This window comes from Erpetoichthys calabaricus, chromosome 17 (genome assembly GCF_900747795.2).
Source record: "Erpetoichthys calabaricus chromosome 17, fErpCal1.3, whole genome shotgun sequence".
In the NCBI taxonomy this organism is placed as follows: Eukaryota; Metazoa; Chordata; class Cladistia; order Polypteriformes; family Polypteridae; genus Erpetoichthys; species Erpetoichthys calabaricus.
This window is the reverse complement of record NC_041410.2, coordinates 20,526,041-20,539,072: the sequence shown is the minus strand read 5'-3', so window position 1 is coordinate 20,539,072 and position 13,032 is coordinate 20,526,041. Positions and strand designations below refer to the sequence as shown.

Sequence of the window (13,032 nt, the reverse complement as noted above, 5' to 3'; positions counted from 1 at the left end):
CAGTTCTGAATATGGTGTAGTGCATAGATAATGGTAACAACATTCATAAAGCAATGTATGTAAATAGCCGAACTAATAAAATATAAAAATAATTAACCTGCAAGACATCATGTAAATACTTTTTTGGTATGACAGTAATTTTTAAAATATGTTTTGTAATGTTAGAGTTAAGATTATGATACTGTATATGGCAGAAAACAAGTATTTTGTTTTATGATTATGATATATATGGAAGAAAACAAAGTATTTTGTAGTTTTTTTTTGTCTTTTTTTGTAGTTGTTACATTTGTACTTTTTTAACATTACAGTCAATAAACAAAGCCATGGAGAAGGATCATGAAGAATACAATATTGGAGTGTTAGATATTTATGGATTTGAAATTTTTCAGGTACAATTTTAACAATAAACATCTAGCTAAATTATAGAGTGTACGATGTCCTGAATGTTAGGTGGTCCTTAGGTAATTGTGAAATCTAACAAAGGAAAATTCTGGATGCAAGCATGAAAACTTGTTGCCCGGGGCTGACAGTTTGCTGAATGTAATGACAAGCTATGCCTAAATGCAGTGAAAATAAAGCAAAGTGAAGTCAAGAAAACATCTGCAGTAGAGAATAGTACACATTGTGCCACATTTTTAAAATTCTCGTGCAGATTTCACTTTTAAAATGTTGCTGTGTAAACTGGGATGCAGAATTCATAGAAAGTAAAATTTGCTCATATTTTGGATTCTAAATTTATCCTCAGAGTTGAGAAGACTGCATCCATTCCTTTGGTTTAAAATGAACATACCAGAACCGACAAGTAGCCTAAACATTTCTTGAACAGTATAATATGTATTGTTATAGAAGAATTTTGTAGACTGAGCTAGGTACCATTCAGAGTAACCTGAAGGAAGTTCAAGATGAGCAGAAATTAAGCTCACAGGATCTTAACGTTTAGCTCTAAAGGATATCTTGACAGAAAAATTTTAAAAAGTGTTGTTTTTGATTTCCAAATTCACCAACCTAGAAGGCAGAAGTTTTAGTTTATCTTTTCCCTCTTTGAACAAATTTATACCTGTAGTGGAACATTTTCACAGAATTTACTCCTCAGAGCATGATTCATCTTACCCTAGACCTCTGATCCTGAAATGCTTTAATTACCAAAGGGCTTGGTTTTCTCCAAATGTTACCTATGAAAGCTAGCATGTAAGTCTTCCTGATTCTTAAACTGCAAAAACAAGAAAAGAATTTGCTATTATGATGAGAAGAGTACTGTAGCCCTTCCTCATTAGTCAAATTATCTTTAACTATTCAACACAAGCCTCAGAAGGTATTGACACTTTCCTGGCAAATTGAGTCTTTCCATTTTGATTTTTTTCAGTAGCAACCTGGAACTCTGTGTTTTTTGTTTTTTTTTTTGCTGTGTCTTCAAAAGGTTGATTCCGCTTGCGAGGAGCAGTCCCAGCCCCTGACTGGTCTTGTGCCAGTTTGCCAGCTGCAGAATGATCTTATTCCAAACTCCAACAACTCCTTATGTCATTTTTGGACACAGTGGGTCCCTGGCATGCTGTTTTATTTTTTTTAATGGATTTTTAGAAAATGACTTGTTTTCCACTTCAGAATTTTTTTGATATAAATTCAAATAAAGAATCACAAAATACCTGTATATCTTTTGAGACCTTACATTTTTCTGTTCCGATCAGCAATAATGAAGTTTGATTAATATGTACATAATGTGTGTAATTTCAAAATCTTACATTTTCACTTTATAAGTAGGATTTTCATTTTCCCTTCAGGGTATTGACACCAATTTATAGTTATCTCTTTAAGGAAAAACACTAATTTTATTTAGAAGGAATGTACATGCATGTGGTGTGTTGCACAGATTGTTAAATCTCCATTACTAAATCTGTAATACTTGTCATAAAATTGGTATTTAATCACTTTATTTTTAGTTTGTTAGTGATTTGAAATGACTTACCTACTGCATTTTATATAAGCACTTTGAGCTACTTTTTTGTATGAAAATGTGCTATATAAATAAATGTTGTGGAACTAGTCATCAATGAGGAAAAAATAAAGCAAAGCTTGTCATGTTTTAAAGAGATAAATGAGAGATTTACACTGTTTTGTGCATCTGTGTTCTGTTCCCTGTTTATTAATGTGTGTGTTGTGTATAAATAAATGTAGGCATCTGTTGAAGATTAGTAATATCATTTTTCTTCCTTTAAGAAAAATGGCTTTGAGCAGTTTTGCATCAACTTTGTGAATGAAAAACTCCAACAGATCTTCATAGAGCTGACTCTAAAAGCTGAACAGGTACTGTAAAATTTGTGTTGCATTAATGTATTTACATATAGAAATAATTTTCTCTTTTTTGTATCCTATTATGTTACTAGGAAAGTTAATTTTAGGAAAACTGTAGAGTATGTACATAACTATTGTGTCATTTACACATAATGTAAATAATGTGTCTTTTGACAGAAGACAATTTGAATCAGTCTAACAAGTAGTTTAAAGTAGCAATGTAGGGAAAACCGTTTTGAAAACTGTTGTTTATTTTCTACAGTTTATCATATGTGGACTATACTTGGAATCTTACCCAATAGAATAGTTCTTATGTTAATAGCAATACATCTATAATAATAAAAGGCAAAGCCCTCACTGACTGACTGACTGACTCACTCATCACTAATTCTCCAACTTCCCGTGTAGGTGGAAGGCTGAAATTTGGCAGGCTCATTCCTTACAGCTTACTTACAAAAGTTAGGCAGGTTTCATTTCGAAATTCAAAGCGTAATGGTCATAACTGGAACATATTTTTTGTCCATACACTGTAATGGAGGAGGCGGAGTCACGTATCGCGTCATCACGCCTCCTACGTAATCACGTGAACTAAAAACAAGGAAGAGATTTACAGCACGAGTCACACGCGGGAACGAAGGTAAATGACGTTAATTTTTGACTGTCTTTTAATACTGTGTAAGCATACATATTAACACATGTGCAATTAAACGTGTGCATTTACGGGGTGATTTCTCAGGCTTAAAAGCTCGCCTTTTATCAAACGCGGGAAGAAAGGTAACTGACGTTGTTCACTGTCTTTTAATACTGTGTAACCATACATATTAACACATGTGCAATTAAACGTGTGCATTTACGGGGTGATTTCTCAGGCTTAAAAGCTCGCCTTTTACTAAAAAGGTAAATGCAAAACTATTTTCAATCAGTTTATTGAAACGCTCCCGTTAAGGATTGCAATAACATATTCGCGAGATAAAAGAACGAATTAGGGGGAAATGGAGGAAGAGCCGCAAACAGCGAACAGCAAAAAATTAATTAAACAATTGAGAACGGAGCGACTTAAGCATACAAGCATGTTCATAAGGGAAACAAAGCACGGTGTAAAACGTAAGTTTAAATTAAGTTTATAGAAACGCTCCCGCTGCGGATTGCAATAACATATTCGCGAGATAAAACTTTAATGAGAAGACACGAGGTATAAACGAACCACACGCCGTGGCGCAACGTTAGGGGCAACAGTTTCAACCATTCTATGATCTGCTTCTCGCAACTGAAAGACGGCACATGGCGGATGTTAGCCGACTTGCTGACCGCAACGTTAGGGGCTTCAACTATGGCGCTGACGCCACATCTCAGTGCCAACACTTTGCAGACTCTACTTAAAAGACACGCCCTCCTCACTGGACAGTTAAAAAGACCAATCAAAGTAACGATGACATCAAGTATTACCCAATCAAAAGTAGGAAAGGAGGCATCTTCCTAAAATGCGTGTGGGATGATTTGCATGAGACGCTGCTTTAAAAAAAAAATTATAAAAAAAATACGGGATAAATCCCGTCCAGTATTGATTCAAAATGGGACGCGCAATTTCATTCTCAAACGCGGCACCATTCCGTATTTTAAAGGACGGGTGGCAACCCTACAGTGCCAGGTAACCACCCATACAATCACATTGTGATTCAGACTAGGAATGCAATGAATGTAATTACCCCGATCTACATACAAGGCGAAAGTCTTGCAACATTCAAAGATGATGGTTTGGGATAAGTACACCATACAACATAAAAGAGCTTATGAAGCCTTGAACCGAAAAAAGCAAGATCTCAGAGATCGTAAAAAAAAAAAATAGGAGGTAATGTCGTTTTACTCGCTGTAGATTTTAGTCAAACATTACCAGTTATTCCACGAGGGAGACCAGCAGATGAACTCAACGCGTGTTTAAAATCCATGCTTCTCCCACGCTCGGTTATATGTCGCGTGTTCTCGGGTAGGTGCACCAAAAAATGTATACATTTAAGCATGTAATGGGCAAACAAAAAATGAGGTATACCTGAAGGCACTGCAGTAGTACTTAATGTAAGTTTACTTCTTAAATGTTAATGTTTTACTGTTTAATAATTTATACGCTTCTTATATGTTGTTCAAATTCTTTTATCAAAATACCACTGACAGCGCAATGCACGATAACATGGAGTGAATACACCATACGCATCCGCCCACGGCTGCCCTGCTGTGCGCAGATAGGAGTTGATTCTACAATAAAATAAAATAAAGATAAAAAGAGTAAAACAATCATCACCCATAAAGCGGATAGTAGACGTGACGTACTATATGTGTACCACATTTCAAGTGTATAGGTGAAACGGTTTGCGAGCTACAGGTCATTTAAAATCCTGGACAGACACACAAATTGCCACGGTAGCAAATTACAGAAGAAGATTTTACTGTTTAATAATTTATATTTATATGAAATGTGCTTCTTATATATTACTTCATATTCTCATATGATAATGATGTTAATGTTTATATTGATTTCTGTGTTATTAAAACTGCATGTATGTGTGTATATGTATATATATATATATATATATATATATATATATATATATATATATATATATATATATATATACTAGCAAAATACCCGCGCTTCGCAGCGGAGAAGTACTGTGTTAAAGAGGTTATGAAAAAAAAAGGAAACATTTTAAAAATAACGTAACATGATTGTCAATGAAAGCCCGTTTCAGTCAGTAAGTCTTATGTGTGTGTTTATGTATGTGTGTATATATATGTAGATGTGTATATGTAGATATGTATATATATGTATATGTATATAAATGTTTATGTGTGTGTGTATATTATATATATAATATATATATATATATATATATATATATATATATATATATATATATATATATATATATATATATATATATATATATATATATATATATAAGACAGCAACAGTTATAACAATGACAACACAATTACATTGACAATCATGTTACGTTATTTTTAAAATGTTTCCTTTTTTTTTTCATAACCTCTTTAACACACTACTTCTCCGCTGCGAAGCGCGGGTATTTTGCTAGTTGTAGTATATATGTGGAGTTAGGAAGTTAATTTGTGTTAACTTCAAGATGACATCAATTTTAAAAAAGAGGCATATTTTGAGAATAAAGTATTTATATTGTAGTGTGTGTGTTACAATTATATCAACAATGTACATCTTTGTACCATGAGTCACTTTGACTTCTTTATTCTTTCTGGAGTTTTTCTGGCATGTATTCTGTTTTCTTTGTGTATGTGCCTCTAGTATCTGTCATGATTTGTTTTTGTGTGTGTGTGATTAAGGGTTTCTGTGGTTATTTTGGGGAAATGTCCTGAGAGTTTGTATTTTTTTTCTTGTCTTTTTATTCTCGTTTTGCATATTTTTGATAGCCCAGGATGGTTTCTTTTGGTTTAAAGTGATGTTGATATCGAACTCTGCAAGTGCTTTTACATTGATTCTTCGCATCAGCCATCTCCTGGACTGCATTTATGAAAAATGCAGAACAGTATCTTTCTCTGCTGCAGTTTTTATTATTGACTTCTTAATTTAAAAAAAAAAAAAAGTTTATAAATTGTAATGAATTTCCAAGTAATTAAGTCACTTTTTTAATCTTAATCCATTCCTCTTACATACAGGAAGAATATATCCAGGAAGGCATCAAATGGACACCTATAGACTACTTCAATAACAAGATAGTATGTGATCTAATAGAGAGCAAAGTTGTAAGTACTTGAAACTTAAATTCACTGCATTTCAATCGTGATTTCTGAGTTTTTGAGTGTTTTTTTCCTCCCATGTTTTCTGTGTCCTATGACTGATGTCCACTGATACACCTGTGACCCACAACTTCTATTATCTTGACCTGTGTATATGTCAGATTCTATTTCAGGGAATATCTGGAAGACATTGCAGAAGGCCTCTTATTTTAATTTGAAGAATCCTCATCATTAGTGTTGAGTAGGGGAAGCCTAGTGTTGGCACTATGACAGGCACAGACGCACTTCTGGCTGTAGCTCCTTGCAGGTGCTTCTTGAGATCTTGAATGGGGTCAATTAGATTCTATGTTTCTGACTCCCATAAAGATACTGGAAAACACAAATAGATTAACATACACAGGCTTGGTCAGCAATAGAAATAAAATCCTGCAGTACTTCTCCATATTCCCTGCTTTGTGCCCTAATAAATACAAGTTACTGCCAATATACTAATAACCCAATTGTGCTTCACTTACTCAGAATATGGAACCAATGTAGAAAGCATTTTAAATTGAAGAATCTTTTGTCTGTGGCACCTCTGCATGAGAACCACCTTTTTCAACCTTCGCAAACATACGCAGTTTTTAGTATCTGGAAAACATTTAGGATTAAATTGCTTAGAGATCTTTATATAGACAACATCTTTGCATCCTATGAACAATTACATTCCAAATTACATTTCTTTCACTATCTTCAAATTAGAAACTTTGTCAAACAGAACCTGCGTGATTTTCCCCATCTCCCACCTTCCTCTGTGCTGGAAAAAATATTGCTCAGTCTCGAGGACTCAGCCAGCATTTCTGCAATATATAAAAATATTTTACAGTCCCTCCCTTTCAAAGTTCCAAGAGGACATTGGGAAAAGGATCAGTCACTCAACATATCAGAAAAGGAGTGGAAGGTAGCAATGCAGAGAATTCATTCGAGCTCCATATGCACAAAGCATACAATTATTCAACTCAAAATTTACATTTTGAGCACATCTGTCTCGCTTGAAATTGTCCAAAATGTTTCCAGGGCAAGATCCAACCTGCGAACGCTGCAGTCAAGTTCCAGCCCCACTGGGTCACATGTTCTGCATCATTCTGGACAAAAATCTTTAAATGCCTTTCAGACAGCCTTGGTGTCCCAATCCCTCCTAATCCACTAACAGCTTTGTTTGGTGTTCTTCCAGATGGGTTTAAAGTGGAGAAGGACAAACAAACTGTAATTGCCTTTACTACACTATTGGCACGCAGACTTATCTTGTTAAACTGGAAGAATCCTAACTCTCCTCTTTTAAGTCAGTGGGTAACTGATGTTTTATATTACTTGAAATTGGAACAAATCAAATTCTCACTTAGAGGATCTGTGCAGAACTTTTTCAAAACCTGGCAGGATCTAATCAATAATATTTTAGAATAAGCTCTTAAAGCACTGAGGAAGCAGATTCTCTCACTATTTCTTTTTCTTCTCTGTTTATCTGTATCCGCCTATTAAACTCTTCAATTTATTTATTTTTACTATTTTTAAGTTTTAGTCCGTTGGCCATGCTCTCTTTCTCTGGGGTGGGAGTGGATTTGTTTTCAATCCTTTTTTTTTTTTTTTTTGTAAAGATTGATCTATTTGTATGGAATGATTACAATAAAATCAATAAAATTAAAAAAAAAAAGATACAGGAAAAACTCCTCCAATGTTAAGAGTCATTGTTCATATTACAATTTCACAGGCAGTTTGGATCTTACAGGTCTACTCAATAGATCCTTTGTTTTCAAAGCCATCTTGCTACCAAGTAGTAATCAGTTGATCACTCCGCACCCATCTTCACAAGTAGTGTCCAGAATATACTGCCTTATATCAGATAATCTTTGGTTCAACAGAACATCCAAATCTGGCGATTGTTCTGGACAATCAGTGACAAGTACAGAAATACAAAAACAGTGTAGTACTTGTTTAGCACCATTACATGGTCTCTGTCATTGTTCATGCAAATATACAAAAAGTGAAATTATTTTCTCTACAATGGGTAGTATTGTTCTAAGAATGTTTGCTTTTTTTTTTATTAATAACAATAACATTTATTTTAATTGTTGTTGTTCTTGTTAAGTTTGCCAAGAATACATTTTTATAGTCATATTTAGCAAACAGGTGGTCCCAAAGGAAGTCGGTGAACTTAATGACTTCACTTGCATGTTCTCCTGCTTTAGAAATAAGGGAACAAGACTAGTACATTTTTCAGTGTCCATAATTGATGAAGTCATCAGCTATATAAGGAAAATCTGCAGATGACAGACGTAAATTACTGCTTTGTGAGAGCATGCAAAAAATGCTTTTCCAACATTTTAATTACAAATGCTTTTTCAGTGTCTGTCTTAATGGTGCATTGTTGCTTTCTGAGATTTGGTTTTTCCATCCATGTGTCTGCAGGCTGTTTTTGAAAGTCCGTAATGAACTGGATTTAGAGACTAATGTCATTCACTGTAAGTGGTCTTGGTTTTTATTTGTAGAACCCACCAGGTATTATGAGCATATTAGATGATGTGTGTGCCACTATGCATGCTGTGGGAGAGGGAGCTGATCAAACACTGCTGCAGAAGCTACGGATGCAGATTGGCACTCATGACCATTTTAACAGCTGGAACCAAGGCTTCATTGTTCACCACTATGCAGGCAAGGTAAGCAAAGAAACTGTAAATGGTGGGGTCCCATAGCTTTGAAAACTAGGTGAAAGCATAATATTTTAAACCATGTTTTGTTTTGTTTTTTACACTGGACACCTGCAATGCACATGACATGATTCACTGCAACAAATATTAATTTCAAATGCTAGAGATGCCAAAACAAATAAAGTGGCAGTGACAGCAGACCATAAAGCAGAGATGGAGGAGGATCCCAGAACATATGAAACAATATTAGGAAAGTTTAGGGAACAGTGCTGACAGTAAGGATCAGTTGCCAGACAGGAATAATGGTTGTAAGGGTTGATATTCAAGTTATGCATACATTTATATCCAAGCATGTTTATGATTGACAGCTTTAGAAGAAAAGAGAAAATTGGTGTGATGATCAAGCAATTCACCCCATCATAACTCCCCATTCCCTGTTCACCTAACCTTTGGAAAATATCATCCAATTTTGAAAGTTACCAAAGTACTATTATCTACCACACTACTTGATAATGTATTCCACATATCTGCGATTCTTTTAATGAAGAAAAACTTTAAGCAACTTTGAGCAAAATTTACACTTCACTAGCTGCTATCTATGCATTAATCCGCCATACTAATTCCTTTCATAATTTTGAACACTCTAGTGTTTTCTGTTAATGTTGGTTTCCTTAAATTGAAAATGTTTGGCTGCTTTAGTCTTTCCTAAAGGTTCATACCGCATAATTCTGGAATCGGTCTAGATGGTCTTCTCTGGAGTTTTAGTGTCACTTTATCCTTTTTTGTAATATGGATAGCAAAACAACCCAGAGTATTATAGATAAGGCCGCCTCAGTGCATTGTATAGCTTAAGAATAATCTCTCTTGATTTGCAGTAAACATATTGTGCTGAGTGACCTAACATTCTATTAACCTTTTTAATTAATTCTGTACAGTGGACAATCTGGACAATGAGGAGTCTATTGTGACTCCTAGGTCCTCTCGCATGATGTACTGTTAAATTTCAGACCTCGACACTTTGCATTCAAGTCTAACATTTTTAGTTTGTTACATTATCATCTGCCATATGCAGAAAGTAAATGTATCTGCCCAAATCAGAGTTCTGTTCTGGTCCATCAGTACTATTTTTTCCTGACTCTAGGATTATCAACAAACTTTACCAACTTGTTAGTGATACTTTTACATAGATCATTAATATCAATTTAAAGAGCAGTGGCCCTAGCACTACTTTCTACATTGCCTAATAGGGAAAAGTCTATCCAACCAAAACCTTTTGTTTCCTATATTTTAAAGCCAGTGTTGCACATATTTACAAAGTATATCTTGAACTTCCTCATGTTTCAAGTTGATCGCTAGCCTCTGATTTGGTACCTTAATAAAGCATTTTCTAAATCAAGATAAATAATTGGTCAATTTCTCAAGTTTTGAAGAAATCTGCAACATCATAAAGTAGTCAACCAAGGGGTCAGATTTTGAGGGAGATGGTCCCCATAGTTTGTCTATGAGTGCAAATTATAAAATCCTGTGTGTTTGTATTATTAAGAAGTTTCTTTTAACGTGTTTTCTACTTGTTTAATTAGACATGGCTAACAGTGGAAATCTCATTGTATGTCAGTCATCAATAGTCATTGTTTTAGCACAGCTTAACTTTATACAACAAAGTAAATATTTATTATTCTCTGTACTAAAAATGTTTAGGCAAAACAGTCCTCTGTAAAATCATCTGTAGATGCCCCTTCTGAATATGGCTTTTACTACACTGACTGAATATCGCAGTCTGTCAGTTCTGTAGAGAGTTAGGATCAGTCATTTTGTTGCCTCATCCAGCATCCTCAGCAGCTGGACAGTTTGTAAAGGCCACCATTTAATCTCACAGAAACTAATAAGGTGTAAAAATCAGTTTAAATGTTTTTCGTACAACCTGTATGAAGAATCTGGATTAGATATTGGGACAGCTTAGCTGTTAGTTAAACAAAAGGGCTTGATGGACTGAATGATCTCCTCTTGTTTGTCAGATGTATTATGTAATGATTCCTCCTCACACTTCCAATAAATCTGAGACTAGATAAAATTATGCAAATAAACATGAGTGGTAGAGAGTATAGGTAATAAGGCTATACATTTGCTTATGTATGTAACTACATAACTTTATTCACATGCTACACGAGCAAAGAGATGCTGACTTAAAATATGAGCAACACAATTAACCACAAAATACACCAACTGTTTTTTTTTAACCCTTCAATTTTCTGCTGAATGCCTTAAAGTATACTTCTACTACTGCTCTATTGCTAATATTCAGTACATAAACAATAAGCTTACTAAAGTGGTAGCATTGACATTATGTAATAACAGATTGAAGGAATTCTATAAGTTTGGGGGAATTTCAGCATGCGGTGTATAGAAAATGATACCATCATGGACAAATTGATTTGCTGACCATATGCACATACTAAATTTCTTCACGGACATTTTCTTTTCAGTAACTGGGTATGAAAAAATCTTAAATTAACATGAACAGAATTTAAATATTATTACACACTGATCCACGATGAATTAGGGAGTACTAAGGTTATTTATTTTTAAAATCATGACCAATTAAGTAGTCTGGTTTGTGACATTTGCTGTTGTGAGATTTGTTTGCATCAGTATTTGGAGGAGACATTAGCTGGTTAGTAGCACTTTTCTTAAGAGTAATATTTAAGGGATTCCCTATTCAATTCAATATGTGTCACATTTTTTTGTCATTAATTTTTACTCCCATTTTCCAGTTTCGTTTTTAAGGTGCCTACATTTCATTTTAGGTCTCTTACGATGTGGATGGATTTTGTGAAAGGAACAGAGATGTTTTATTTACCGATCTCATAGAGTTAATGCAAAGCAGTGAGATGTGAGTCAAATGTTTACTTATTCTAATACTTGTTGCTCATTTTCTGAAAAGAGATTTGTAAACATTTTGCAGATTCACTAACATCACTTATGGAACTTGACAACAGAGACAGGCACATGTATTTCACAGTGATTCAGATTCGTAAACTAATTTTTTTCCCCCAGAGTCTTCAGGCTTTACCCTATATAGTATGATCTGCCTGTCTCCTAATGATTTAATGAAGTGATCTTTGTACTTTACCTAGTAATTTTTTTATATCTTCTTAAGCTGCAAACTTCTAGCAATTTGTGTATGATCTGGATTAATTTACAATATTAAGCTTTGACCCTGTAGTGAGCACCTGTCTGCTGTATCAACATGTACATTAACTTCAGCTCTCTTCATATTCAGATTTTGCCAAGCAGTCCTGTCATTATGTTTATTCTAGCTTTGAATGTACAATGTTTTTGTGCATGTATGTACATGATTAAAATAATTCAGCACTAGTGCTCTATTATAATTGTTGTTGTTGTTATAATAGTAATCATAATAATATTGGAAATACTACTTGGTGTAAACTATTCAAATTATATTTTGGGCCTTATTGCTTGCCTATATGAATTATGATTTTCTGTCACACCTGTTGCTGAAAAACTACACAGCAGTGTGTTTCATTCCATTGTAATCTTGATGTGTACACATCAGTGTTGAACTCCTGCAAATTATTCTAAAAGATCAGTAGTATAAAATATGAATTGTGAAAATGTTGTTACTAATACAGCAGCACAGTGTTCAGGTGGTGCACTCTCCATCATTACCCATACTCACCACCCTCATCTTAATCTAAATTATTTGTCTCCTATCTCTAAAACACTGCCTAGTATGAGTAGTAATATAAAGAATAAAGTGCCATTGAAGTAAATTTAAAAAATGGTTTAAAATATTTTTGTTAAAATTATATTACATTATTAATTATTGAGTTTAGTTTTCTGTGTGTGTATCATATGAAAAAAATCTGAAAAAAATAACATTTTGAACTTGTTCACTCATATATTGATGTGCTCTGTAGTACCGTAAACATATATACATTGCCAGTGGCTACAAGCATGCAATTGCACATGACCCTGCTCAGGATAAAGTGGGTTTAGAAAATGGATGGATGGATATGCTGAGAATTAAAAGTATTGTCTTTTTTATAACTTGGTGATTTCTGTTTTTCCACTCTGTACTATAGACCCTTTATTAAAGCACTATTTCCAGAAAGTCTTCAGGCAGAGAAAAAGGGACGTCCAACAACAGCAGGAAGCAAAATCAAGGTGATTTAATCTGTGGCATGTCTATGATTCATTTTTTGATTGTTGGCAGCCAAGGACTGGGTAGGTCTTACTTAAACCAGGACTGTTGGTGTGGCTGATTGGTTTT

At 34.3% G+C, this 13,032-nt stretch overlaps 1 protein-coding gene across 2 annotated transcripts in view; it reads left to right on the top strand.

The window, feature by feature from the left end:
* Nucleotides 1-13,032, top strand: part of myo1ea (myosin IEa) — a 150,997-nt gene that overhangs the window by 91,497 nt on the left and 46,468 nt on the right. For both annotated transcript variants that reach the window (XM_028823814.2, XM_028823813.2), the window contains exons 11-16: nucleotides 309-389; nucleotides 2,215-2,301; nucleotides 5,977-6,063; nucleotides 8,583-8,750; nucleotides 11,546-11,631; nucleotides 12,845-12,926. In XM_028823814.2, coding sequence (XP_028679647.1) covers nucleotides 309-389; nucleotides 2,215-2,301; nucleotides 5,977-6,063; nucleotides 8,583-8,750; nucleotides 11,546-11,631; nucleotides 12,845-12,926 — 591 coding nt within the window. The remainder of the gene's footprint in view (nucleotides 1-308; nucleotides 390-2,214; nucleotides 2,302-5,976; nucleotides 6,064-8,582; nucleotides 8,751-11,545; nucleotides 11,632-12,844; nucleotides 12,927-13,032) is intronic.